At 40.2% G+C, this 27,208-nt stretch overlaps 8 protein-coding genes and 2 long non-coding RNA genes across 12 annotated transcripts; 2 read left to right on the forward strand and 8 right to left on the reverse strand.

Annotated features, from left to right (window-relative positions):
* Nucleotides 1-838: 838 nt before the first annotated feature.
* LOC124197964 (cytoplasmic phosphatidylinositol transfer protein 1-like) lies at nucleotides 839-3,820 on the forward strand. The gene is made up of 6 exons (XM_046593558.1): nucleotides 839-1,441; nucleotides 1,524-1,745; nucleotides 1,832-1,980; nucleotides 2,045-2,141; nucleotides 2,209-2,280; nucleotides 2,345-3,820. The coding sequence occupies exons 2-6, from the start codon at nucleotides 1,698-1,700 to the stop codon at nucleotides 2,834-2,836; spliced, it is 858 nt and encodes a 285-aa protein (XP_046449514.1). The 5' UTR covers nucleotides 839-1,441; nucleotides 1,524-1,697; the 3' UTR covers nucleotides 2,837-3,820.
* On the reverse strand, nucleotides 3,613-4,761 carry LOC124197966. The gene is made up of 3 exons (XM_046593559.1): nucleotides 4,226-4,761; nucleotides 4,055-4,162; nucleotides 3,613-3,989 (listed from the first exon to the last, which is right to left on the reverse strand). The coding sequence occupies exons 1-3, from the start codon at nucleotides 4,726-4,728 to the stop codon at nucleotides 3,776-3,778; spliced, it is 825 nt and encodes a 274-aa protein (XP_046449515.1). The 5' UTR covers nucleotides 4,729-4,761; the 3' UTR covers nucleotides 3,613-3,775.
* Nucleotides 4,762-5,718: 957 nt separating this feature from the next.
* On the forward strand, nucleotides 5,719-27,203 carry LOC124197978. The gene is made up of 3 exons (XR_006876397.1): nucleotides 5,719-6,061; nucleotides 26,793-26,886; nucleotides 27,115-27,203. It is a non-coding gene; the product is annotated as an uncharacterized LOC124197978 (long non-coding RNA).
* LOC124197976 lies at nucleotides 6,245-7,340 on the reverse strand. The gene is made up of 3 exons (XM_046593571.1): nucleotides 6,886-7,340; nucleotides 6,714-6,821; nucleotides 6,245-6,650 (listed from the first exon to the last, which is right to left on the reverse strand). Exons 1-3 carry the CDS (start codon nucleotides 7,275-7,277, stop codon nucleotides 6,419-6,421), a joined length of 732 nt encoding a protein of 243 aa, XP_046449527.1. The 5' UTR covers nucleotides 7,278-7,340; the 3' UTR covers nucleotides 6,245-6,418.
* On the reverse strand, nucleotides 7,923-9,597 carry LOC124197973. Its single transcript, XM_046593568.1, has 7 exons — nucleotides 9,448-9,597; nucleotides 9,182-9,339; nucleotides 8,881-9,106; nucleotides 8,679-8,803; nucleotides 8,489-8,611; nucleotides 8,193-8,418; nucleotides 7,923-8,126 (listed from the first exon to the last, which is right to left on the reverse strand). The coding sequence occupies exons 1-7, from the start codon at nucleotides 9,505-9,507 to the stop codon at nucleotides 8,010-8,012; spliced, it is 1,035 nt and encodes a 344-aa protein (XP_046449524.1). The 5' UTR covers nucleotides 9,508-9,597; the 3' UTR covers nucleotides 7,923-8,009.
* On the reverse strand, nucleotides 10,508-17,536 carry LOC124197969. Of its 3 annotated transcripts, none has more exons than XM_046593563.1 (7): nucleotides 17,392-17,493; nucleotides 11,828-11,985; nucleotides 11,539-11,764; nucleotides 11,334-11,458; nucleotides 11,084-11,206; nucleotides 10,793-11,018; nucleotides 10,508-10,720 (listed from the first exon to the last, which is right to left on the reverse strand). In XM_046593563.1, exons 1-7 carry the CDS (start codon nucleotides 17,455-17,457, stop codon nucleotides 10,604-10,606), a joined length of 1,041 nt encoding a protein of 346 aa, XP_046449519.1. In that variant the 5' UTR covers nucleotides 17,458-17,493; the 3' UTR covers nucleotides 10,508-10,603. The 3 variants fall into 3 exon arrangements, with proteins under 3 accessions (XP_046449519.1, XP_046449518.1, XP_046449520.1); XM_046593562.1 differs by lacking the exon at nucleotides 17,392-17,493 and adding an exon at nucleotides 12,056-12,213; XM_046593564.1 differs by lacking the exons at nucleotides 10,508-10,720; nucleotides 10,793-11,018; nucleotides 11,084-11,206; ... (1 more) ...; nucleotides 11,539-11,764; nucleotides 11,828-11,985 and adding exons at nucleotides 15,628-16,072; nucleotides 16,131-16,356; nucleotides 16,418-16,540; ... (1 more) ...; nucleotides 16,866-17,091; nucleotides 17,154-17,311 and having other exon boundaries at nucleotides 17,392-17,536.
* Nucleotides 13,031-15,202, reverse strand: LOC124197975. The gene is made up of 7 exons (XM_046593570.1): nucleotides 14,708-15,202; nucleotides 14,466-14,623; nucleotides 14,175-14,400; nucleotides 13,981-14,105; nucleotides 13,801-13,923; nucleotides 13,481-13,721; nucleotides 13,031-13,396 (listed from the first exon to the last, which is right to left on the reverse strand). Exons 1-7 carry the CDS (start codon nucleotides 14,810-14,812, stop codon nucleotides 13,280-13,282), a joined length of 1,095 nt encoding a protein of 364 aa, XP_046449526.1. The 5' UTR covers nucleotides 14,813-15,202; the 3' UTR covers nucleotides 13,031-13,279.
* LOC124197977 lies at nucleotides 18,823-19,549 on the reverse strand. Its single transcript, XR_006876395.1, has 3 exons — nucleotides 19,362-19,549; nucleotides 19,105-19,297; nucleotides 18,823-19,030 (listed from the first exon to the last, which is right to left on the reverse strand). It is a non-coding gene; the product is annotated as an uncharacterized LOC124197977 (long non-coding RNA).
* Nucleotides 20,279-22,189, reverse strand: LOC124197974. The gene is made up of 7 exons (XM_046593569.1): nucleotides 22,020-22,189; nucleotides 21,795-21,952; nucleotides 21,506-21,731; nucleotides 21,297-21,421; nucleotides 21,063-21,185; nucleotides 20,773-20,998; nucleotides 20,279-20,712 (listed from the first exon to the last, which is right to left on the reverse strand). The coding sequence occupies exons 1-7, from the start codon at nucleotides 22,080-22,082 to the stop codon at nucleotides 20,602-20,604; spliced, it is 1,032 nt and encodes a 343-aa protein (XP_046449525.1). The 5' UTR covers nucleotides 22,083-22,189; the 3' UTR covers nucleotides 20,279-20,601.
* Nucleotides 23,772-25,474, reverse strand: LOC124197972. Its single transcript, XM_046593567.1, has 7 exons — nucleotides 25,314-25,474; nucleotides 25,082-25,239; nucleotides 24,794-25,019; nucleotides 24,592-24,716; nucleotides 24,344-24,466; nucleotides 24,055-24,280; nucleotides 23,772-23,976 (listed from the first exon to the last, which is right to left on the reverse strand). Exons 1-7 carry the CDS (start codon nucleotides 25,371-25,373, stop codon nucleotides 23,860-23,862), a joined length of 1,035 nt encoding a protein of 344 aa, XP_046449523.1. The 5' UTR covers nucleotides 25,374-25,474; the 3' UTR covers nucleotides 23,772-23,859.
* Nucleotides 27,204-27,208: the final 5 nt, after the last annotated feature.

Below are 27,208 nucleotides of genomic sequence, written 5' to 3' on the forward strand. Positions count from 1 at the left end.
AATGTTTCTTTTATTTATTTTGTTAACTCGAGTCTCCTGTTACCATGGCGAAAATTTCAGCGAACGGCAATTTGCCAAAAAAAAAAGCTTTTTACTAATATTTATTTTATAATAGGATAGCGCTATTTATCTAATTGATGGACTGTTCCTCCCCGGGAGACTCGGCCAGCATATCGTCCATGTATGAATATCCCAGCGAAATTATTGCTAACAGTGAACGGCTCCAGAGTCATTAAAATAGGAAATGAAAAATAGATAAAAGCAAATATTCTGGAACAGCGCGACGACGAACGATCACCAAGACGTGAAAATAAATTGACCACGACATTTTTGTTGGCGCCAAAAATTTGCTCGCAATGGAAGATCCATGACGTAATGGGTAAAAAATAATAAAACGGTCGTAAATCACACCAAGTCACGATAATACGGCCGGGCTAGTAAAAAAATAATCTTCTCAAAGAGACAAAAAAGGAACGTCGGGAATAATAAAAATAACAGCGAACAAACGGATTGCAAACGGAAAACGTCACTGTTTCACAATTAATAGCTTTGCTAGTGAAAGGAGAAAGAATATAAAGTCGATCGCTTCGTTACGATGCACAGACGGTCGTGTAATAAGTTGGAATATATAGCCTCTGAACTGGGCGTCCTGGGAATCTTTCTTTTTCTCATCGATCGATATGCGTGGAATACTAATACTCGGAAGCTGTATCGAATTTTGTTGCTATGGAACGAATAATAGATGGGCGACTGAACATGGTTTATTTATTATTAATTCGGGCTTGTTTATCCTTGATCGGACTTACGAGTTTCTGTGACGCACGTTGTGAACCAGTATCAGTAGAAATAGGCCAGCAAACGGAAGTGTGTATAGAGTATCGTTTTATAATAGGAAATAATCACTCGGAGCGACGAGTCGAGTTTCCTTCTTAGATAAAAGAAGAAATGAAATAAAACTGTCTGGTGGTTTTCTCATTTTAAAAATGGAGGAAACCAACAAGGATGTTGTGCCCATTGTTATCTACCTGTGCAACTGATGACCCATTTTGATTGTTTGTGAATTTTGATTTCCATTGGATGCATCTGCTCGAGTGGAAATCGATTATTTATTGATATTTTCATCATTGAATAAAGAATTGCAAACAGGTCACAGACTCACAGGAGATCTTTTCGCAACATTTAGCAAAATAGTTTCTTTAATGTTGAATAAAATATCGCCTCGCCTGCTGCATTAGAGAGCATACATTTTTCATCTTTTCATCGTGTTATCAGGAAACTTGTTTGTCTTTAAAATATAAAAGTAGAAAGAAATGTTTTGTTTTATATAAAAGCTCTCGGGTAAACAGGGTGGGGGGGAAAGCGGTCGATTGTAAAGACGTTTATGATTGTGACGTCAACAAGATTACGAGCGCGCCCTGGTTGTAGCAGACGACAATAAGACGTAACACTTCTTTTATCATTGTTTTGTCTTTTGGTTTTTTCCTATTTCGTTTCCAGAATTTGACTAACTGCTTTGCTTCCAGAAAGGCCAAGTTAGGCAGCCATGACGAGGGGCTGGGTAATGGCATTTGAGTCCAACTACTGTGCTTCGTTGAACGCCGTCCAAGCGAAGAACCGACCGCGGTGGACGAAATTATCTGGCAGGTCGTAGAGGACGTTTTCCGTCAGAAAACGGTCCAACCCAAAACGAATTTAGGATGCTGACAAAGGAGTACCGCATACCAATGCCCATCAGTGTTTCAGAGGTCTGTATACATACAATGTAGTAGAATGGTTTGACACGTAAAAGAATGTATATCTCAACTTTATCTAACTCAACTTTGAACCACAGTACAAAATAGGGCAGTTGTACATGATAGCGAAGCATAGCAACGAGCAGTCTGCTGAAGGAGAAGGAGTTGAAGTTGTGGCTAATGATCCTCATGAAGACCCTCAGCATGGACCGGGACAGTATACAGAAAAACGAATATACCTCTTCAGGTATGTGCTCCTACAAATGTGTTTGTGCTCGTAACAACCAACTTATCATTCTTGTTGCTTTCAGTCGTCTCCCACAGTGGATTAGATCTCTTATTCCCAAAATCTTCTATATAACAGAGAAAGCATGGAACTATTATCCTCACACTACCACAGAATATACAGTATGGTCTCTTTAAAGCTTCTGTGTTAATTACCATGTTTACACTTCTTTTGATTGTGTATGTGCAGTGCTCTTTCCTACCGAGATTCATCATCAATGTTGAAACATGTTATGAGGATAATGCAGGAACTAATGATAATGTATTAAGCCTACAGTACTAATTGTGTAATCTTGCCTTCTAATCCTGTTTTACTTATCAAACAGGCTTTAAATCTCAATGAGGGCCAGCTGAGTGCACGAGAAGTGGATTTCATTGACATCGCCTACGACGATATTAGCCCGAAGCATTACAAAGCAGAGGAGGACTTGAAAACATGGAAGTCGGAGATGACTGGAAGAGGCCCTCTTGCACAAGATTGGATGAAAAGTGATTTCCAACCAATGATGTGCTCTTACAAGGTGGTTTCAGTCTGCTTCGAGGTCTGGGGTCTCCAAACCAAAGTTGAAGACTACGTCCACCGGGCCATTCGCGAAATCCTGCTAGTCGGCCACCGGCAAGCCGTCGCTTGGCTGGATCAATGGTTCAACATGACGGAGAAGGACGTTCGAAAATACGAAAATGAAATGCACACTGTCACCAACGAAAAAGTATTGCATCAGCCGACTGTGGTCGCTTCCCCCATTTCATCACCAGTAGATGCCGATCAGCCAGAAGTGGCTACCCCAACTAGACGTAGTTGGTTTAATTGGTCGTAGCTGGTGAAGTATACCTTTATTTATTTATTTGAAGGAAGTCACTTATCACATCGCAAATGTCATAATTATCAAGTTATCACCCTACTAGTGTATAGTATTGTCTGTTGCTGTAATTGCATTTGTGTAAACTGTGAAAGCTTTTGTTTGAAAACTTGAGGAAAAAGAGACTCGACGACAAATTGCCTTTGCTCTGCACTAAATATTTACCAAATGGCTAAAGGTCCAAAGAGCCCGTCTCTCGGAAGTAGGTACGTGAAATTCCCAAAGAGTAACGTACCATCATTCACTCTCGGTTGTGATTCAATAATGAGGCTAACGCACATATACTTATAAGAATATGATGTTGTCATAGTCCTTGTTTTCAATGTCCTGGTTACTTGTTGAATTTTTGAGTTCCTTTCACCAAAATTTCTTCTAATTGTTATTTGTTTTTGGTTGATTTGATTTTCCCTTTCTTTTTTGTTCATGAATTAAGGTGGTTAGTATTTTGAACTTTATTAATGATGTATTGTATACATTACGTATTATTATAGCAGTTTCCGATGTACAAGCCTGTATGCTTTAAATCTCTAGGAGCTTATTGTCTTGAGCGTGTTAACATTTGTGAAATGTCAAACATTCAACTTCGTCGTTCGCTTTCCTTTCGATTGAACAGCCCGACATGTGTCTTGCCTTGTTAGCTTTATTTTTGGAAAATCAGAAGTGACGTTGCATTTATAATGTTTCCGCTGATTAAATTAATTGATGTCATGTATAAGAGAAATCAGAAAAGTATCTAGTTTTAAATTTCTTTATTAATATTATTAAGAAATAAATAGACATTAGCATTATAATTGGAACATGAAAATGTTTGATTTAGATTTGTTTTTGATTTGGTTTTTGATTTTGTTTGTAACGTCGATTGGCAAAAATTAACATAAATACTGTGTGGTGTTCCTTTCAAAACATGTTCACAAGTTTGAAAATAGATACTGGGCAAGTGTAGTAACGTGTCCAGCATTTTCCTTCTTTACCGGCGCGATAGGCGTCAGTGTAATCATCTTCCACCGGTTTCTGGAGCACTTCCAATTCCGGAATGTTTGTCGCATCTCTTCGGATCCGGTTGCCACTGAGGTAAGGCTCCATAGATTTTGGTACTTTCAACACACTTGGCCTGAAACATATCAACAACAACTTTATTTAAATAATTTCAAGTGAAATCGAATGGAAAATATCTACGTGAATATCAAATCGATGATTTTGCCTAAAAGCCCATGATGGGCTAGCGGAGCTTCGGCCATTTCACATATAGCACGAAGTAAACATGTCTGGCCATCAAATCCTAAACTGTGAAAACAAACAAATCGGCATAAATTTAATTGATTTGCATTTAAATGTGTCTACACATACTTTTCAAAGACGCCTTGAGCGTGCTGATAGACAGATCGTCTTTCGTGATTGGCTCTTTGTTCTTCGAAGAATTCGAAATCTATTTGACTTTCGTCCATTTCTCCCTCGAGATTGTTGGTATCCAGCCTGCCCAGCGTGCTGTACAGGTTGTTGAGGTCTTTGTAGGTGGGCAAAACGAAGCGGTAAACCAAATCGAAAGTCAAAAAGCTGAAAGAGTTGTTGAGAGGGGTGATGGGCATGATGAGATCGAACAAGAATCTGGTGCTAGTGTTGGGTGGCAAAGACCAAGAGGATCGCTTAATCCGGCGAGATTTCCGCTCGACCGGTTGCTGCTGATGGCCCGTTCCGCTGTACATCATTCCGGCTTCAGGTAATTCGACTATCGAAAGATCGTCAACAAATCGATCGGTTGCCATTTGTGTATCGGATAGACACGAGTCGTAAAAGGAAGCGAAGACTAAGACGCCAACCGTCAGCATCAATCCGATCCGGACGCCCGTCATTCCTGTGTAGTTGAAAATTCCTAGGAAGTGACTGAAGATACTCGATGGAGAAACGGGGCCTTCTTATACATTTCGGACGCACATTGTGCAGCAGCAAGGAGGAAGTTACGAAAGTTCAATGATTTGGAATATGATTTCCTGATTCCCGTGCAAAGCAATACATTGTTTACTTTTGGATGACGGCCAATGTGCCCGTTACAGTGTCTCTCCCGCGGGAAATTGATGTCGCAGCAAAGGTAATGTTGCATGACACATTATTGAGTTATCTTGGAATTCCAGCGGATGTCCATCGTCTTGGGAAATGTGACTCGGAACTCACATCAGTGTAGACGAATATATAACGGGTCGAGTGGACGAGTTGACTTGTTAACCGGAAGGATTTTTCGGAGGTTAACCGGAAGTATATTCAATTTGTACATTGAAAACATGTCGATGCGTTTCTCCCTAGGAATTTTTCTAGTTTTCTTTTCAAACATTTTGAAAAAATTGACCCGATTCTATTAAGCAGTTGAAATAGCAACAGTACGCGGAAATTAAATTGTAGCAGCAGAAATCGTGTCCCTTATTTATCTAATCCAGATAATACCGCATTATTATTTGTTGCTTTCCAAGATAATGTGATCGTTATCGATCGTTATCTTGATAATGGAAGGGGAATAGAGTGGCAGTAGAATATTGTCACATGAGTTAACTTTTTACAGAAATAGACGTTGACTCTTCTCCTACTTGTCTTTTTGATTATTGGAAACGTTTTCTGACTCTGTGAGGAGCTTTGGTATTGTGTAGGCTACATGTTTTGTTGTTTTTATCGATTAAATCCAGCCCCCCTCCCCCATATTACCAGGGTAGATAGAAGAAAACTTTTATTAGTTAATAAAATTTTTCAAATTTAAAGTACCAATAATACCGATATTTATAGACGACGATTAGTAAAATTGCAATGTCGCCGGCTCGCCGCTAAGAAACAAAAGAACGTTTCCCACCCTTTCCACTTCATTAGACGTTGGAACTCGTTGGCGGTGGAAGTTATAAAAATGGTCGTGCTCTGAATTCTCACCAGTTATTCTACAATTTGACAAAGTTGACAATTGAATCTGTCGCTTTCAGTGTGGTGGAATAAATGTGTCGTACAAACGTTTCAATTCAAACTTTTATTCAACATTTTTCTCCGGGATCGTGACTCACCCTTTGCTGCATCAGACCCAAACTCTCAAAAACAATCCATGTTTCTCAATGGCAAACAATGACTAATTTACTGTGCTATAACATCACTTCGTGGAGGGCCTACCTGTCACCAGTCGTTAGCAGCTGCCAATTAAGTCATCAAAAAGTAGTAAGTCGAAAAAACAAAATTTCCCTTCCCCTTTCACGTGGTGATTTTTTGGTGGGTTTTTGGTCGTTAGTGAGAACAAAGCATTTTTGTGCAATTGATTTTATGACTTTGATTAGAGCAATTATTTTGAAGGAGATAACGTTGAAAATGACTTTTATTTTTCGAATTTTACGAATCTCCAGTGCGAACGTTTTTGTCAGGCAAATTACCCGTGTATTTATCTAAATCTTGATTTCACGTGTTAGCAAACACTAAAAATAAATATGAATAGAACTGTTTTTGATTCAGGGTTGGTTTTTGATTGGTGAGCTCATAATCGTAAAATGCTAATCACGTGCAAAAATTTTCCTTTGCCACTTACAAACTCAACATTTTGAATACGTTAATTGGACAGTTTGCGTAGTGACTCCAACAAGAGCCATCCTTTCCTCGGCGATAAGCTTGCGTGTACTCATCTTCGACAGGTGCCGCAACAAAGTCCAAATCTTGCAAGATGACGTCATCGTGTACATTTAAATCTCCTGAACGCTTGAATCGGTTCTCCCCAAAATAGGGCTCCATCTTGGCAGGCATTTTCATCAGGCTAGGCCTGTTTTATATTATTATTTAATTCTGTAGAAATGTCAAATTTGTTTTAACAATTTTTCGTTACGTTAAAACAAGTTCGACGAGTTTTCCCAAAAGTCCGTTGCTGGAAAGTGGCGCTTCAGACATCTCGCAAATAGCTCGGAGCACGCAGGCTGTGCCGTTGACTCCAAAGCTGACGATTAGAAATCAAGTAAATGTTATTTATTCAACTTTTGAGACAAATTGCTTTTTTATACTTTTGGAAAAATCCTTCGATGTATTGATAGAGGGATCTTCTTTCCTGATTGGCTCGTTGTTCGTCGACGAATTCTTCGTCCACCTCGATACCTTTCTCTTTGAGACGGCCGAAACTGTTGTACAAAGTGTTGAGGTTGTTGTTGTTCGGTACGGGCCAGGTTGACGGGAAGTCGAACCAAAGATAAGTGTTGGTTTGATTGATGAGCGACAGCACAGGAACGATGATCTCGCCGGTAACTTTGAAAATACTTCGAGGAAGCGAAAGAACTGACCGTTTCTGTTGACGGTGAAAATGGCCCGGTTGGCCAACGGCCACCGAGTCGACATTTGTCATGTGAAAGCCGATTAATACTAGCGCAAAGCATGGCCAATTGATTACTTGTGATTTCATTTTACTCCTCTGTGAGTTGGGTCTGGCGAGACTGTTGAGCAAACGGCAACTGATGGCTCGACAGCTCCGATTACCCCCTTATATAAAGCTCGATTTGAACTATTTTTATTCTCTCATTGTATTGATTATTTTTTAATGGGAGTAGATCAGTTTGCCAACGGTATCTAATTCCATTTTCTGATTCGTTCACAAATTTTTGTGTGGGAATTTATTAGTTGAGTTTCCCACCCATTGTAAATGGAAAATTCGGACCGTTTCCGTATTCTCTGTTCTTCCGTTTTTGACCGGATACAAGTCAATCCTTAAATTCGCACGATATTCTCGAATCTCAAAAAGACAAATGTCCATCAAATAACTGTCATATCCCCTGTCGATTGAGAATAATTTGCCTGTTTACATCGTTCTAAAGTCAACGAACTTTTGATAATCGAACGCTTCATTCATTCTCTTTGAAGAACCAACGATGACTTTGCCATTTCTTTCGGCTGCCTGTTGACATTACCCTTGAATTTGAATGACCCGAGATAATGGTTTGCGTTCCGCTAAAAAAACGCTAATGCTTATCTTGATCATATTTGTATCCTTTGACGCACCAGCATTGTGCTTAAAGAACCTTATTATTACAGTTAATGAAGTAAACTTTTGTGTCGTTATAAAAGTGTATTGAAACAGAAACCGCGTGGAATGATATTTTTTCAGCTAAAACATGTCCCAAACAAATCGAAGAGCTTCTTAGTTCTTGGGAGAAACTCCGTTAACGAAAACGGTCAAAACGCCCTTCCATGAGTCCAAATCGTCGGAGGAGACACCCTTGGCGCCCAAAACGTCCATCAACAGACGGCCGAAATCCTGACAAATTATAGCGCGCATTTTGAAATGATTTCTTGTTTTCTTTCAGCGTGAGATTGATCTTACCTCGAAAGTTTGACGGGCAATTCCACGCTTGATGTGGCTGTATTTCATGTAGTTGATGTTGCCCAGAAGTTGCAGTTTGTCATCCATAGCAGAGACGATAGTGTCCAGACGGTCAGCGACGAGAGCGACTTGTTGGTTGTAGTCACCGTTGGCAGACAGGGCATCAACGGCGACTCCGGAGAACTTGGCGAAGTGCTTATGGATGCGAGGAGTCTCTTTGAAGAGCCTTTTTTTTGGCAAAACAAATTGATTTGATATTTGAAACTGCTTTTTGATTGAAAGTTAAATTCACTCACTTGATGAAGATGGAAGAGACCATGGCGTTGCGGTCATTGCGGATGGTTTCCCAGCTTCTCTGGACATCGCGGATCTGGTGGAGGGTCAGTTTAGTTTGGGGGTCGATCAAATCCTCTGGGTTCCTTCATATTTTCAGACAATTAGGTTAAACGATTTCTTCGGGTTTTTTTTATTTGGGCAAATACTCACTTGAGGGTTTTTGAAACTCCACCGACCAATGCGCGGATTCCGTTCTTCCAGGCGTCTCTGGCCTCAGCGTTGAAGGTGCTACCGAGCTCTTCCTCTAGGACTTGTTCAACAATGACACCGAATTCCTTTTGATTTTTTCAACCCAATTTGTGTTATTATTTAACAACCGTCGAGCTTTTAGTTCATTAATCCAGAAACTTACCTCAAACATGGCGGGGGTAACACCGCGGGGTTGATGGGCACCGCCGAGAGCGTTCAATTGATTGGCCAAAAGTTCCTGGCTGGACAGGGACTGGATGACGACGTTCAAACCGGCCAAGATGGTGTAAGCCTGGGCCAAGAAGTTTCCGTTGCTCAACAATTCGGATTGAGGAACATCAGCGAACTTGCTAAATTTCTTTTGGTATTCGGGGTGGGCCTTGATGAAGCTGAAGGCGAATTTTATGTTAATTTAAAGAATAGCTTTTGAAAAGTTTATTTTGTAATTGGGTTGAAAAACATACCGGTAAAGAACTTGAGGAGCGACATCACCATCTTTCTTTGCCTGATCCCAGGTCTTGCGGATGATGCTGCGTTCGTGAGAGCTGAGGATGCCGGTACTTTCTTCGTCAAGAGTAACGGTGGTGACGCTGGTGGTCACAGTGGTTACCTTGGTGCCAGGCTGAAATAAGAAAAAAAGGGGTTGATTATTTAATTTCCAATTTGAATTTTGTGTTGTCTCAAACTGCATCTAAACGATACCAGTTTTGTTTTTAAATGAATTACTTACCGCATAAGCGCTGACAGCGACGACGATGCCGATGAAAAGAGCGAGGGAGAGGACCTGCATGTTTGGAAGATGCGTTTAGCTTGAAATGTGTTCAGACAGCCAACTGATGCCTTCTTACTGAATTACCGTCCCTTAAATACTAGCTGAGTAGAACGTTTGACCTCTGTTGTTGTGCCTTCTTGGCTGTAAACATAGCCTACGTGACGATGTAGAGCCGAAATTGATCTTAAAATAGCACGTGTGTCTGGCTGTTGATGATTATCTTTTTATCCTTTGAACTTTTATCTGGTTGCCGGCCGCTTGTTTGCTTGGCTGAAAAATGGACTATGTCACTACGAGGAAGTCTCGTGTCATCCTTGTACGGGTCGACCGAAGGCCGGCTAACATGTTTTTTCTGTCAAAGAATTGTTTTTTGTTTTTATTTTTCCAACTTTAACTGAAGTATTTAAAATAATTCCCTCTTTATTGTTTTTGCAGTCTTTTGACCGCGCAGAGGTCGAAAAAATATGCCTAGTTATACGCCTACGTCAAGATTTCGCTTGTTGTTGTCGCAAACAATTATTTCGCTTGTCGGCCTCATTTTATTTTGAGATCTTTCGCTAACTTTGTTTCAATATCAAGAGATTGATATTGAAATGTGTAAGGTTTATATTACCTTGAAATGTAAAGTTTTTATGATTACTCAGCACTGCTGAATAATTTATCAATAGACACTTGCCGCTTATTAATGCGTATTAATGTTATAATTTAAACTCATTTTCTTTTCGTGTCCCAAGCCGAACTGATTCAAACGAGTCCGTGGAAACAACTATTTTTGAGCGGGGCGAAATTTTTGTCTGTATTTCATTTACTTTTTCTTTTATGGCATTTTCAATTTTAATACAAAGCAGGAAAGAGAGGATAACAAATGTTTATAGACGAATATTTAAAATTTAAACCCGTTATTTATTGACCAGTCGATGATTCTACCAATCAGAAATTTCAGCTCGACACTAAAGTTGCAGTAGTAACACGAGTATTTTTTTAATAATTTAAAATCATTTTACAATGAAGAGAGAAATTTTTGTGGACTAATTAAGTAATTGTATTTCAAAAAAATCTATTTGAATCATTTCCAACATTGTAACCTTATTTGGGTAAAAAGACTTGAGCAAATTTATTTCTTGGGAGCAATTCCGTTGAGGAAAACGCCCAAAACACCCCTCCATGAGTTCAACTCGTCAGCAGAGAGACCCTTAGAGCTGAGAACGTCAAAAATAAGGCGGCCGAAGTCCTGTGATAGGAGAAAAAAGGTCGAATTAATAAGAAAAGTTGGCAATTGCGGCAAATAAAACTTGTAATATACCTCCCAAACTCCACGGGGAATGCTACGGGCGGCGTGGGTGTAGCGCATGTAGTTCATGTTGCCGAGAATCTGCAGTTTGTCGTCCAAAGCAGCGACCATGGAGTCCAGACGGTCGGCGACCAAAGCGACTTGCTTCTCGTAATCAGCATTACCGGCCAAAGCGTCGACAGCGACATTGGCGAACTTGGCGAAGTATTTCTGGACACGGGGAGTCTCCTTGAAGAGCCTTTGAACAACAATGTTTATGTTGAGTTGGAACAATTTTTATTGATATGCAAATCAATCACTCACTTGATGAAGATGGATGAGACCATAGCGTTGCGTCCTCCACGGATGTTCTCCCAGGTCCTCTGAGCGTCACGGATCTGGCGACCAGTGAATTTGGTTTGGGGATCAGCCAAATCTTCGGATTTCCTTCAAGTTCAAAGCAATAATTTTAACTCTTATAAATGCTTGAGTTTGAATTTGTTTGGTCTTTCACTTGCGTTGTGGTGCGGTTCTTTTGTTTTATTTTCAAAAGTGAAATTAATGGCCGACTTACTTGAGGGTCTTGGAGATTCCGGCAACCAAAGCGGCGAGTCCGCTTTTCCAGGCGCTCTGGGCCTCAGCGTTGAAGGCGCTGCCGAGCTCTTCAGCAAGGACTCCGGTCAAGATTTCACCGAATTGCTGCATTTTTCAATTTTCAGTTTAAGTTAAAAGGCTAACAACTTGGAAATATTATTTTGAATTTGGGTTTGAAAACAAACCTCGAACATGATGGGAGTAGCTCCACGGGCTTGGTGAGCACCACCGAGGGCGTTCAATTGGCTGGCCAAAAGTTCCTGGCTGGACAGGGACTGGACGACGACGTTCAAACCGGCCAAAATGGTGTAAGCCTGGGCCAAGAAGTTTCCGTTGCCCAAAAGTTCGTTCTGGGGAACAGTGGCGAACTTGCTGAACATCTTTTGGTATTCGGGGTGGGCAGTGACGAAGCTAAATTTACACGTACACATTCAATTTTGATTCCACTCGGTAATCCTTAAGCGGGAAACTTACCGGTAAAGAACTTGGGGAGCGACATCGCCGTCCTTCTTGGCTTGGTCCCAGGTCTTGCGGATGACACTGCGGTCGTGAGAGCTCAAGATTCCTTCATCTCCTTCATCGGCAGAGACGGTGGTGACGGTGGTGGTGACAGTGGTCAAGGTGGTTCCGGGCTAAAAATTCAAATGGGTCAAAGTTGTTTTGATTTAACCTTTTAATTAAAAATTTGAATGTCTAACTTACAGCTTGTTGTGAGCAAGCACTGACGAAGGCAACGAGGCCGAAAAGAAGAGCAAGCTTGAATGCCATGGTTGCTGGAAGTGTTAGCTCTGGAAATATCAGTCAGCTAAGTGATGCTCTTCTGAATATTTTCACGTTCTTTTATAGTAAAATTTGCCTTAAGGATTTTGCTGATAAATTTATTTTTGTAAAATGTTGTAAAAAGTTGTGATATGGGACACGCGATGTCTGCGTCTAACCAATGAAAATTCTTTTTTTGTTCCGTTGCGGCCATATTTCACTATGCCCTTTGAACCGGCATTACTGATCATTGACCGAAGATGTTAGAACAGTACACATGTGGGAAAGTGTGTGCGTGACCATCTGCACATACTAGTTTAAATTTTAGCTTTTAAACAAAAACTGCTTTTGTTGACATCTGTAAGAATTTGAATCGAGTTCTAGAAGGTTCGCGAACAATCAGGTCGAAAGTTGTTTTCATTTTCTGATCTGATGATTCGAGCGAATATTCTTTTATTCAGCTTACACCAAAGCAATTTTTGCGTTTTATGGTGTTTTAATGGAGCAGATGATATATTAAAACCATTCATTAAACAATTGTTTCTATTGTGTTGACGATTTTTCCGATTTTTGCAACATAAGATGTAAAATTTTTAATTTTTCTTGCTAACGGGAAGTTAGTAGAGCTTTTTTCCTTATCTTGTTGTGCGTTACTTGTCTGTAAGAAGATTTTCATTGAAATACTACTGAGCGTCGTTCGAAGCAAAAGTTTAGTCATCAAGTGTTATGTTTTCTTGGCGTCTCGCATTTCCAGTTTATTCGAGATTGCCATTGATTTCTGTTTACAAAATGTATCCATGAACTCGTTCGCATCATTCTCAGTTTCAGTTTCATCTCTGTGCGCTTGTTTACAAGAATCACCAGCTGCCGTGTGGCAACTTAATATTTCAAATTAAAAGCTTTATTTTGCTAGTTTTCCTAGAATCGTTACAAGTAAATTTCAATTTGTTGCATTTTAGAACACAGATGTGTGCAGTTTATCGATCAACGAAATCTGTACATTGCACATTTTAAAAAAGGCACGTATTCACTGCAACAGGACAGATGTTGAATCACAAAATATAACATTCTATGAACTTTTTTTTTAACACGATATAAGACAGTTTCTGAGCGATAATTCTAATAGGCTATCATTCAATTAATTCTTGCTAACGTCCACATAGGTTTTCATTGCTCGGGAGCGATTCCATCAATAAAAATCTTCAGAACGCTTTTCCACGAGTCTAGATCGTCACCAGCGATACCCTTTGCAATCAAAGTGTCTAGCAGAAGACGGCCAAAGTCCTGCGAAATAAATTTATGTTATTGAATTTTTGTTTCGTCTCCTTATATGGTAAAAACAAAAACAGAAGGATAATGTAGGCCTACCTCAAAGCGATCTCGGACAGCGTTTCTCGGAGAATAGATGCGCTGCTCGTGGCTGTATCTCATATAATTGATGTTACCCAACAGTTGCAGTTTATCTCCCATGGTCGAGATAATTGTATCTAGGCGGTTGGCGACGAGTGCAACTTGTTGGTTGAAATCGGTGTTGCTAATCAAAGACTCCAAGGGTAGACTGGCGAATTTGGCGAAGTATTTCTGAGAGCGAGGATTCTCTCTGAAGAGCCTGTCCATTTATAATATTTCGTAAGTTATTTCTACTGTGATGAATTGTGCGTTTTATTTGAATTTATTGTGCTATTTACTCGATGAAGATGGCAGAAACGATTGAGTTGCGATCGCCTCTCATTGATGCCCACGTACTCTGGACTTCTTTGATTTGTTGGGGGGTCAGTCGAGTTTGGGGATCAGGCAAATCTTCTGGATTCCTTCAATGCAATGGTTATAATTACAAGATTGTTTTTAGGCATGTTGAAGCTACTCACTTTAAAGTCTGTGATAGGCCACCAATCAATTCATGAATTCCATTTTTCCAAGCCTGTCTGGCATCGATTGTCATTGCACTTCCGATTTCTTCTTCGAGAACTTGAATAAGAATGACCCCGAATTTCTAAAGTTCAAATCCGTTATTTGAATACGACGTACCGGTATTATCGTTGAAAAAAAATTCGTGAATCACCTTAAACATAGTAGTGGTAACTCCTCGGGGTTGATGTGCACCACCAAGAGCGTTCAATTGGTTGGCCATCAGCTCCTGGCTGGACAGGGACTGGACAATGACGTTCAAACCGGCCAAGATGGTGTAGGACTGAGCCAAGAAGTTTCCATTGCTTAACAAATCTGACTGAGGGACATCAGCGAACTTGCTGAATTTCTTCTGGTATTCGGGATAAGCCTTGAGAAATCTGGGTTAATCAACGTTTGATGTTAGTCTTGATTGATTTAATTTCTATTAGGATTCGATTCATACTTGGAAAGGAGCTTGGGTGCGACATCTCCATCTTTTTTGGCCTTATTCCAAGTTGTGCGAATGATAGCGCGTTCCTGAGTGCTAAGAAGTCCTGACCCCATTTCATCATCTTCTGTCGTCATAATAGACATAGCGATCGCATATGAAGTTTTACCGGGCTAAAATGTAAATAATTTGATTTTACCAATGACGTTCAAGACTTTAAATTTTTTTTGCGGGAAAATGTATTAGGTTAAACTTACCATAGCCATGTTAGCGCAAGCGCTTGTGGCGGCGATTGTGCCAAAGAAGAGAGCGAGTGTGAGGATCTGCATGCTGCTGCAATAGGTTGTTCTGTTGTATAGCATCCAGAAGCTAACTGTTTGCCTTCTGTCTGAATTTGCAGCGCTTTATATACCCCTGATATGATCGCTTGTAAAATTAAATTTGTTGTGTTTAGTCGCGATATTCAAGGTTATTTACTTAGTCGAAACACGGCCTACGTGATGATACATGTTCCGTTGAAATCCGTTGCGCATGTTTTGTGGTTATCTTGCGAACACTTAAATGGGTTTCAGCTGTGAGTTTGAAATTTTTCTGATGGATTGTGCCGGTCTTCCACTGACGCATCCGTTCACCCTTGAAGTAAATAAACATGATGCTGTGTTTACGGTTTTACTCTGTTTTCGATAGGAGTTAAACGGAACTTTACGAAACAGGAAGGAATCGTGTTGCTCATCCTCAGTGACCGTCTACAGCATATGGTGGAATAATTTTTTTTAAACGAATCTTTTCTTTTAACTGATTTTTTAACTTAGAAAAAAAAAATCAGTAAAAGCGGGTAAATATATGCTGGACGGACAAATTTCCTGGATGCAATCGCTCAAGTTTTGAGTCTTCCAACTTGAGAAATCGATCTTGGGTTTTCCTTCTTTCGGCAAATGCAACCTCTACACGAGTATACTGATAGATGAGATGGCGGTTTATAACATGCATCTCGAAGCCTTGAAAAAGAGAGGTTAAAAGTCAAACAAGGAAGCAAAACAAGTACACTGTAGTAATAGTCGACATCTTTGATGTTTTTTTTCTTCTCTTCCTGTTTTTTTTTTTTCCTTTTTTTAAATTCTTCTTAGAAACGTGGGAGGCGTTCATAGTGACAGGAACTATAACGACTCAATTAGAAGCTTGTATACCGTTTTTATTTTGATATATGTAACATTGGAACTTGTTAGAACAGAAGGTTTTGTTGGGCGATGCTTGTGTAGGTCTCAATGCAAAAATTGGGCCTGCTTATCCGTCTATGACACTTGTGATAGAATCAGTGCACTTCCAACTTTTAATATTTGAATAAAAAACCAAATTTTGCAATAATAACAGTGTTGGAAAAAAAAGGAACTAGATGATTTTTTTTTTACTGATTTTTATTGTAAGACCAAAACAAAATTAAACAAAATAACGAAATTTGTCTTTCCTTTGAAACTTCTTGAGAAGAGAACCAAAGGTCGACAAGTTTAGTTTTTGGGGGAAATTCCGTTGACCAAGACGGACAAAACGCTCTTCCACGAGTCCAAATCGTCAGAAGAAACACCCTTAGCAGCCAAAGACTGGACGAGGAGACGGCCGAAGTCCTGAAAGAAAGAGTTGAATTAGAATGCGATCAAATAAGTTATCTTTTGTTTAACTCACATCCCAAGCTCCACGGGGAATGCTGCGAGCGGTGTGGGTGTAGCGCATGTAGTTGATGTTGCCCAAAAGCTGCAGTTTGTCATCCAGAGCGGAGATGATGGTGTCAACGCGGTCGGCGACGAGGGCGACTTGCTTCTCGTAATCGGCATTGCCGGGCAGAGCATCGGCAGCGACAGAGGCGAACTTGGCGAAGAATTTCTGGATGCGGGGAGTCTCCTTGAAGAGCCTTTGAACAACAATGTTGTTTTAGTATTAGAGATTTTTGATTGGTGAAATGAATCACTTACTTGATGAAAATGTCGGAGACCATAGCGTTGCGACCTCCACGGATGTTCTCCCATGACCTCTGAACATCACCGATCATGTGACCGGACAACTTGGTTTGGGGATCGACCAAATCTTCCGATTTCCTTTAAATTAAATGCAATTGTTATAATCCTTATACTCGTTAAATTAAAGTTTTGACCAAGAAATTTAACGGAATTTTTCTTTTTTCGTTGTAATAAGTGAAATCAATGTCGATGACTTACTTGAGGGTCTTGGAGATTCCGGCAACCAAAGCGGCGAGTCCGCTCTTCCAGGCGCTCTTGGCCTCAGCGTTGAAGGCGCTGCCGAGCTCCTCAGCAAGGACTCCGGTCAAGATTTCGCCGAATTGCTGCATTTTTCAATTTTCAGTTTAAGTTAAAAGGCTAACAACTTGGAAGTATTATTTTGAATTTGGGTTTGAAAACGAACCTCGAACATGATGGGAGTAGCTCCGCGGGCCTGGTGAGCTCCGCCGAGAGCGTTCAATTGGCTGGCCAAAAGTTCCTGGCTGGACAGGGACTGGACGACGACGTTCAAACCGGCCAAGATGGTGTAAGCCTGGGCCAAGAAATTTCCGTTGCCCAAAAGTTCGTTCTGGGGAACAGAGGCGAACTTGCTGAACATCTTTTGGTATTCGGGGTGGGCAGTGACGAAGCTGAATTTACACGTACAAATTAATTTTGATTCCACTTTTGAGTCTTATGCGGAAAAACTTACCGGTAAAGAACTTGGGGAGCGACATCGCCGTCCTTCTTGGCTTGGTCCCAGGTCTTGCGGATGACACTGCGGTCGTGAGAGCTCAGGATTCCTTCATCTCCTTCATCAGCAGAGACGGTGGTGACGGTGGTGGTGACGGTGGTCAAGGTGGTTCCAGGCTAAAGATATTCGTATGGATTATTTACTAAGTATGTAGATTTAATTTAAATAAAATTTTCAACTTTAATTGTTGACTTACAGCTTGTTGAGAGCAAGCACTGACGAAGGCGACGAGGCCAAAGAGAAGGGCAAACTTGAAAGCCATTATTGCGAGACGAATTAGCTCTGGAAATATCAGTCAGCTAAGTGATGCTCTTCTGAGGATTTCCACCGCTCTTATATACCGAACTGGGCTTGAGGAAGTAGGTTCTGAGAATTCCGAGATAGGGAATCTCCGTTTCACGCGATAACCGCATGACAACAAGCCTAAGCGGTAGCATACTTGGGGGTTGAACTATTGACTACCAGTCTTGTTTTTTAACCAGACAGCCTATGCTGGAAAAAGATGTACGTGATGTCGACCACGTTTTACTTTGGGAGTTCATGTTTGTTTAACTTCGATGTTGATGGCTGATATTTTTTTAAAACTTGGGTTCAACATGGTCCTTGGGTAATAAATCAACCGTTTCTCCACTAAAATCAGATGTCAGCAAATTGAATTAAACCGGTTGTCTAGCCTTGTGCGGTGAGTTCCATCAAATCTATGTTTGATGGAGCCTACATTTTTCGAAATAATTTTTTTTGTCTCGTGACGGTTTGTTTTGTTTACGGTTCAATGAATACGTTTCTCGATGACCTCATTCGCACTTGCTTTCACGCATTCGGTTTTGCTGTAAGGGATTTTGCAATAGGTGCCTTTTTGCCGCTTGCCTATTTAAACCAACTGTTAGTTATGAATTTGTGTTCTTGCATTTTTTTTTCATTATTATTTTCTTTCCGCCTTTCAGAAAGGAATTTTTGCTTTCATCATTTTGCTCTGCTTTTCAAAGATTGAGTTTGATGATTGTTTGCTTTTTGTTGCTTGAAAATCACTCAGTCAGAATTGCAAGAAATTTTATTTCACTTATTGCCGTAGTACGTGACACTAGTCACGTTTTGTTTTTATCGTCTGAAGTTTCATTAAGTTGTGGTTCGCATGACATTAGGGTCAAAGGATGATCGACTAGATTGATATTTCCTCTTTTTCTTAACCAAGAAACTTGGCGAAGTACACAACACAGAAACATTTCCCCCAAGTTCAAATGTCATTCAGGATTCGATTACCTCTTTTCTGTGGCCGCTATGTCCCTTCCTATTTGCCCAGTCATCATATTTATCCATCGACTAAATCGATTTTTGAATCGATCCAAAATATGATATGTTATGATACTGCACGTGTCGGATGAAAACCGACTTAATATATTCCGTATACATCTTTTGATTTTGGGTCGGTGTCGATATCGCCTTAATAGACCTAGAGTGTGCATGGTGTTTTCCGATAGGAAAAGTACACCATTTTTGTTGGAAACTCCCCTTCATTATCTCCAATAGTTTATCGTTAGGCTATTTTTCGTCTTGTTTAACTCTCCTTGCCACAAGAAACTTCTCTAAATATAGCTTTCGTTTGACTGACAATAATATTGTGCGGCCGTCTTATCTGATATTCTGTATTGAAAGATGCCCTCAAATGAGAATTCACCGAACTTTCATTTAACAAATTTGTCAACAAAATATTCCGCCATCTTCTCCGCCAAAAGTATAACATGATCAGAACGTTCCTCTTCAGTCCAGATAGACAGACGCGCGAGACACCCTCGATGCTCAAATCGGTCCAGTGTTGGGGGAAAACGGCCAAATTCCTGCAAAGTAAAAGAAACGTTTCCTAATGTACAGAATAATTGCCCATCTATTTGTATTTGGATCTGTCTCTTACCTCAACTCTTTCAAGATTCATTCTACTCGGTTGTTGACCGTAGCGCAATTAATGTTACCCAACAGCTGCAGTTTCTCGTCAATCGCGGAAATCATGAAGTCCTCCTGCGAGCGATTCGATTGTTGAATTCGCCGTTTCTTCCCCACCGAACATTTGAGCAAAATTAAGGGGGTCTCTCTCTCCTTGACGATGCCTTCAACCATAACGAATGACTTTAACTGATTAACTTGCTCACGAGAAATGTGTCTTATCCTTACGTTTTCTGAAATTGTTATACTTGACGAAGAGGATGGCAACTGGACGCCATCATTTCCGCCATGGACGAAAAACTGCAGCTGTTGGGTAACATTAACTACAAACGTTACAGCCAACAACCGGGGCGGAATGGTCCGCAACCGCGTTGATGTAAGAACCGCTCACTGAAACAAATGACGGGGGCTCGAAACTGAAGTTGTCCCCGTATTTATACGCTGCGGGAGGATTTGAAACAAACGCATCAGCGTCATTAATTTGAGTAGGCTACGTGTCAGCAGTCGATTTTTGTTTTCCAGATCATTCTTTATTGGCCGGGAAAAAAAAATGGTCTACGTCAGTGTCAGGGGTGGGGTCATGGACGCTTAGATTCGTTTCCTTTTTCAAGTTTCAGTTGAGATTTATATTCACTGAGTAGCATTTAATGTGTTGTAGTTGGGTACTCGTCGATTAAGGATATAAACTCGGTCTTCTGCTGAACTGTTTCGATCGACAGATGAAGATGCAATCTTGTAGCTAATTTGATTAATGGCAGCGCTGTACAATTGGTACAAAGTTATAGAACTCTGTAACTTTGTCCAGTTATAGTAGCTCGTGTCGGACACATAACATGGGGTTTATTGATGTTTTTATTAGTAAGTAGCATAAGATATAAAGGGGATTTCGTTTGATTTTTGAATTGGGTGGAACTTTATTATCTTCTCGTCATGTCTTGCAAGTCCCAAGCTTGGTTTGTTGGTTAAAAAACAAACAACAACAGTGTTGTATTTACCAATGGTCCATTCATTGGCGTTTGGATTGTATTTCATGAGGAAACATTTAATACATGTAAAGCACTAGCTATGGCTTGTCATACTAGTTCAAGTTGTTGGGACAAAGACGGTAGCTGAAAAACGATTAAATTAAACCGGAGTGGAACAAATTCTTGAAATCGTATTGATTACAAACGAAATATAGATAGCTGCAATTTTGATTTTCGGTTGAGCTAGAAATTTCAGAAACTCAGAAAAGACTGAAGATGATGTCTTATGTTGTAGGCACAAAACCCAATCAAATCAGGCAGTATAATTTCATTTTGATTTAATAAAGACACAGTTGAGAGACCTTTTTTTTAAGTAATTGTATTTGGGAAAAAAAAATAATAACAATAAAAAAAATGTCAGAATCAGACGGTTCAGAAATTTTTTCTTCTCCTCATTATTGCTTGAGCATTGATTTTGGAGAACTCCAGTAAGATATTTAAATCTAGGGAGCAATTCCGTTGACCAAGACGGACAAAACGCTCTTCCACGAGTCCAAATCGTCAGAAGAAACACCCTTAGCAGCCAAAGACTGGACGAGGAGACGGCCAAAGTCCTGAAAGAAAGAGTTGAATTAAAATACCATCGCGATTTCATTATTTCAACATGGACTTACCTCCCAAGGTCCACGGGGAATGCTACGGGCGATGTGAGTGTAGCGCATGTAGTTAACGTTACCCAAAAGCTGCAGTTTGTCATCCAGAGCGGAGATGATGGTGTCAACACGGTCGGCGACGAGGGCGACTTGCTTCTCGTAATCGGCATTGCCGGGCAGAGCATCGGCAGCGACATTGGCGAACTTGGTGAAGAATTTCTGGATGCGGGGAGTCTCCTTGAAGAGCCTTTGAACAACAATTTTGTTTTAGTATTAGAAATTTTTGATAAGTTACTGAATCAATCACTCACTTGATGAAGATGTCGGAGACCATAGCGTTGCGACCTCCACGGATGTTCTCCCATGACCTCTGAACATCACCAATCATGTGAGGAGACAATTTGGTTTGGGGATCGGCCAAATCCTCGGATTTCCTAAATAGATGCGATAATTTTGAATTCAAATGTGATACCTTTGCATCAAGGCCTACTGTTTTGTCAACTTTTTAAAAGAAAAACTAATATGTTTGTTTGGTAATGAATTACTTGAGGGTCTTGGAGATTCCGGCAACCAAAGCGGCGAGTCCGCTCTTCCAGGCGCTCTTGGCCTCAGCGTTGAAGGCGCTGCCGAGCTCTTCAGCAAGGACTCCGGTCAAGATTTCACCGAATTGCTGCATTTCCAATTGTAGAGTTAAAGTTAATAAGCTAATTGGAAAATTTACTGTATATTTTATCATTTGGTTTTGGAAACGAACCTCAAACATGATGGGGGTGGCTCCACGAGCCTGGTGAGCACCGCCGAGAGCGTTCAATTGGTTGGCCAAAAGTTCCTGGCTGGACAGGGACTGGATGACGACGTTCAAACCGGCCAAGATGGTGTAAGCCTGGGCCAAGAAGTTTCCGTTGCCCATAAGTTCGTTCTGGGGAACAGTGGCGAACTTGCTGAACATCTTTTGGTATTCGGGGTGGGCAGTGACGAAGCTGAATTTACACGTACAAATTCAATTTTGATTCCACTTGGTAATCATTAAGCGGGAAACTTACCGGAAGAGAACTTGAGGAGGGACATCACCGTCCTTCTTGGCTTGGTCCCAGGTCTTGCGGATGACACTGCGGTCGTGAGAGCTCAAGATTCCTTCATCTCCTTCATCAGCAGAGACGGTGGTGACGGTAGTGGTGACAGTGGTGGTGGTGGTTCCGGGCTGAATATGCAAATGGATCATAGTGGTATTGAATTAAATTGAATGATGAATGAAATTTCTAACTTACAGCTTGAGAGCAAGCACTGGCGAAGGCGACGAGGCCGAAGAGAAGGGCAAACTTGAAAGCCATTATTGCGAGACGAGTTAGCTCTGGAAATATCAGTTAGCTAAGTGATGCTCTTCTGAGGATTTTCTTGTTCTTTTATAGTGGAAGTGTATTGAAGAGATTAGCTGCTGACGCTGTTTTTTTTTCTCCGAAAAGTTTCACATGGCCTTAGCGAGGACTTTCAAGTCACCAATCAGAATTTTCGGTTTAAACCGTCATAGATGTTCGTCCATCCTATTGAACATTGAACTGTTTTTAACTATCAGTTAACTGACTGACGAGCGACCTGCAGGAATGGAACGGGACGTACGTGACGAGGATCACGTCGTTTTTCTACGCCCATACTCAAGTTACTTCTTAGTATGTGTCTTATAGTCAGCAACTGTAGGTTCATCAAAAGGTCAGTTTGCTGAGTATACTGCAATATAACCGAAGTTTGTTTTGGGTTGTAAATGTCATTCGCTATACGATTGGGTCTTGCTCCTCGATAAAAAAGTTATTAAACATTTTAGAATCATGCTAACCGGAGATAATCCTGTGCAGCTTTTAAGGAATCAGAACTGATTTCACGAGCATATATTTTGCAAAACAACGTACGTGATGTTTTTGGGTAATAGCACACGCTCTCTGTATTGATGACGTCCTTCTTATTAATAGCCGGGCAGATTCATTCTGTAAAGAGCCAGCAATTGTATAATTTTCTAATAGCTTTTGAATCAAAAATTGCGAACCCTTTCTCGATAACTGCCTATTTATCTTGATTACACATTGAGTTTTAAAACTAAAGTTTATCGCACACTTACTTCCCAGGTCATATTTTTTTTTTTTTTCGGGGGGGGGGGGGGGGGTTGTTGTCGCAATTTTCTAGAAAAAATCGCCTGGCCATTGAATTTCTTTCATTATCTCATCTCTTTGGCTATAGAAATGTGTTCGAGTATTTTTGGTAGACACAAGACAGTACACATGAGTTTTATACTACTATAGACACTCTGTCGCGCCCACTGTTTATGTTTTGGTATGAGCGGGGGTACGAGTGATGTATTCCGTTTACAAAACTAAAACCAACAGTCTTAATGAAAGCAGTTCTTTTAAAAATGACTTCTGTTACGGTTCCCGCGACTTTGTTTCGTTGAAAGTACAGTAGGACTCCTGTTTTCTTAATAATGATGTAATCGATAAACAGTTAAACACATTACATCTAAATTCCAGTATCAATGTAATATGGAATACCTTTCTGCGGCAATTTCAAACAGCCCTCCCAGCCTCCCTGTCACTTGCGTTCCCATGTTTCGAACAGTTTAGAGTGTCCTTTTATGGGATCGGGTCGAAAAAGTTTCATTTACTGACAGAAGTTCATCATAAAACGTGAAATAAAACTTTTTTTAAATTTGAAATCACAATTTGGGGTGATGTTTAAAATACATGCGATTTCGTGTGTTCCATTACTAGAACTCCCATGAATTTATTGACTTTAAGTTCGTTCCATCAGTTTGCATTGAGTACGGTAGTAATATTCAGCGTATTATATGGCAAAGCGTTTGAGTCTCAATGTCTCATGATGACTGCCACCTCACATTTTACTTGCTCGAATGCCAACATACGGGATGGCTTTTCTATATTGAATGCAGTCATTGATTAAGATTCATAAATTTGAACGGAAATGAGACCAATCTCGTACTACTGAGATCCATAGAGAAACAAATTGTTTGTTGCTTTTCAGTATCTGAATTATTTTGTGTTTATTGATGACATTTAGTTTTTTTCTTTTTCAATTATGGCGAGTTCTTAAAACAACAATAATTTATTTCTTGGGAGAAATTCCGTTGACGAAAACGGCCAAAACACCCTTCCACGAGTCCAAATCGTCAGAAGAAACACTCTTAGCATTGAGAACGTCAAGGAGAAGACGGCCGAAGTCCTAAATTTAGGATGAAAATAATTGTTAAGCAGGAACGTTTGATTGTTATGCAACAGTCAAAATTCAGTCTTGACATACCTCCCAAACTCCACGGGGAATACTGCGGGCGGCGTGGGTGTAGCGCATGTAGTTGACGTTGCCCAAAAGTTGCAATTTGTCGTCCATGGCAGCGATCATGGTGTCCAGACGGTCAGCGACGAGGGCGACTTGCTTCTCGTAATCGGCATTACCGGCCAAAGCGTCGACAGCGACATTGGCGAACTTGGTGAAGAATTTCTGGATGCGGGGAGTCTCCTTGAAGAGCCTTTGAACAACAATTTTGTTGTTGTACAACAATTTTATAGATAAATGAATCAATTACACTCACTTGACGAAGATGGATGAGACCATAGCGTTGCGATCCCCGCGGATGTTTTCCCATGACCTCTGAACATCACCGATCATGTGACCAGACAATTTGGTTTGGGGATCAACCAAATCTTCGGATTTCCTTTGAATTAAACGCAATTATTAAAATCCTTATACACGTTGGTTTAAAATTTTGACCAAGTAAATCAAACGGCATTGTTCTTTTTACGTTGTAATATATAAGTGAAATCAATATCTATGACTTACTTGAGGGTCTTGGAGATTCCGGCAACCAAAGCGGCGAGTCCGCTTTTCCAGGCGCTCTGGGCCTCAGCGTTGAAGGCGCTGCCGAGCTCTTCAGAAAGGACTCCGGTCAAGATTTCGCCGAATTGCTTCATTTTCAATTGTAGAGTTAAAATTAATAAGCTATTGAGAAAATGTCTTTCATCATTTGGTTTTGGAAACGTACCTCGAACATGATGGGGGTGGCTCCACGGGCCTGGTGAGCTCCGCCGAGAGCGTTCAATTGGCTGGCCAAAAGTTCCTGGCTGGACAGGGACTGGACGACAACGTTCAAACCGGCCAAGATGGTGTAGGCCTGGGCCAAGAAGTTTCCGTTGCCCAAAAGTTCGTTCTGGGGAACAGTGGCGAACTTGCTGAACATCTTTTGGTATTCGGGGTGGGCAGTGACGAAACTGAATTTACACGGACACAATTAATTTTGATTCTACTTTTGAGTCTTATGCGGGAAACTTACCGGTAAAGAACTTGGGGAGCGACATCGCCGTCCTTCTTGGCTTGGTCCCAGGTCTTGCGGATGACACTGCGGTCGTGAGAGCTCAGGATTCCTTCATCTCCTTCATCAGCAGAGACGGTGGTGACGGTGGTGGTGACAGTGGTGGTGGTGGTTCCAGGCTATCAAGTGTAGGCAATATACCATCAATATTGGAAAATAGAACTATAAGGAAAGAGAATAAATGTGAACATACCTTGTAAGCGCTGGCAAAAGCGAGCACGCTGAGGAGGAGGACGATCTTGAAAGAAGCCATTGTTGCAAGAAGAGTTGCTCTGGTAATACAGACAGCAAGTGGTGCCGTTCTGTCGATTTTCACTCTCTTTTATACTCAATCCAGTCCGAAGACTGAACTATTGGAACATGGAACTATCAATTGCAACCAAAGACCGGCCTACGTGAGGATGTCCACACTTATTATCAAGATGTCCCCCGTGAACCTTAGTCTTGTTTTTTGAACTTTTGCTTGAATGTATTTACATTTAAAGCAAAGCAACACTTGTTTTTCATCACCCGTTTGCTCATAACGTATTGAATTTCGCATTGAATCTCCATTTGGGTCATGAAAATATCTGTTGTTCAAACGTTCAAACATTTTTGTAAAATAATTTTTTATGGTTCATTCAAATCGATTGCTCTGGAAAATATTTTTTGAATTTTTCAAATAATAAAAAATTAAACTCTAAGAAATCTACAAAAAAAAAACGATTGCGAACTGCGATCCAATCCCATAATTTTTTTTCTCTCAGTCCTATGTCCTATCCAACTTAAAATGCAACATGTATGCTTTTCTGCTTTTTTTTCCAGGGAAATTAAAAAGCAAAACAAAACAAAAAAAAAATACAACAAAAATAAATGCGTTTTTTTAATTAGCTTTTTTGCATCGACTTGAATATTGCGATATCAAATATACCAACACTTCTGTTCAGACTGTTCTATTGATCGAAGCCCACATCATTTAAGATATAGGATATTTTTAAAATTTATGTATAGATCTTTCTTCCTTTAATATCGCGATATGTTGTCTAGGACGAGGTCCTAGCTATACACACTTTATCGCAATCGTAACTAAAAAAAAAAAAAGTTTTGTTGATACTTGATAGTTTAAGTTGTAACTTGATTTTGGTTACAACGTAACGTTATCTCAAAACTTATTCCCTCTTTGCCGGGTCTTACCGGGGAATTATATACCAAACAGAAATGGTTTTAGATTTCAACTTAAACTTATTCTCTCACCTCAACGTATTCTCTTTCCCTTATTGCATTTTGAGGGGTGAGTTTGATTTTCATTTCTAATTTCTATCGACATGCGACATCGTATTATCGTAAGCATGCTGATTAGAAGAAAATTGAAAATTTGACTAGTGTCGTCTGCTTTCGTTTAGTTTAAAATTTCGAAAAAGTCAGAGACAAAAGACAACAAGACATTTTCCAGATTTATATTCTTATAGATTTATTTGTTTTCGATAACCGTCATCCTTCATGTTGTTTAGCGGGTAAATAAAACTAAGAATACAAATAGAATGATTGTGGGAAACTGGGAACTATAGAAGAGTTAAACCTGTTCTAAATTTTGTGAAATGTTATTTCCTGACCATCATCTATCATGTGTCCTGTCAATGCATGGCAGTTTTTGTTTGCACTATATAACCTTATTTGTTTTTCTGTTATGCAGATTTGAGGCCAGCCATCATAACCACACAATATGCAAGTTTTTCTTGTGCAGGTGTTTACCTGTCATCAGCAGTAATCTCAGGATCATCGCTTGGGTAATGATCTCCTTCACTTTTTTAAACCTGTGACCTACTAGATATTTTAATGTTAGATATTTAATGTTGCATTACCTGCATCAATGCAGTGTAATACATGTAAACCTTAAATTCTCCTATTTATTAATAATTAGGGTTTACGTTTACCCAGGTCTCATTTTAAACTTTTCCTGACTTGTTGTTTCTGTCAACTTTTTTTTTCGTAACCCATTTTCTATTTTTATTTAGATAAAGAGCATCCCATCGCATTGGGAAAACTACCGACGATGTCAATCGAGTTACGGATCTCTCTTTTCCCCCTTTATTTCAATGTCCTCGTGTA

This window comes from Daphnia pulex, chromosome 7 (assembly GCF_021134715.1).
Source record: "Daphnia pulex isolate KAP4 chromosome 7, ASM2113471v1".
Classification (NCBI taxonomy): Eukaryota; Metazoa; Arthropoda; class Branchiopoda; order Diplostraca; family Daphniidae; genus Daphnia; species Daphnia pulex.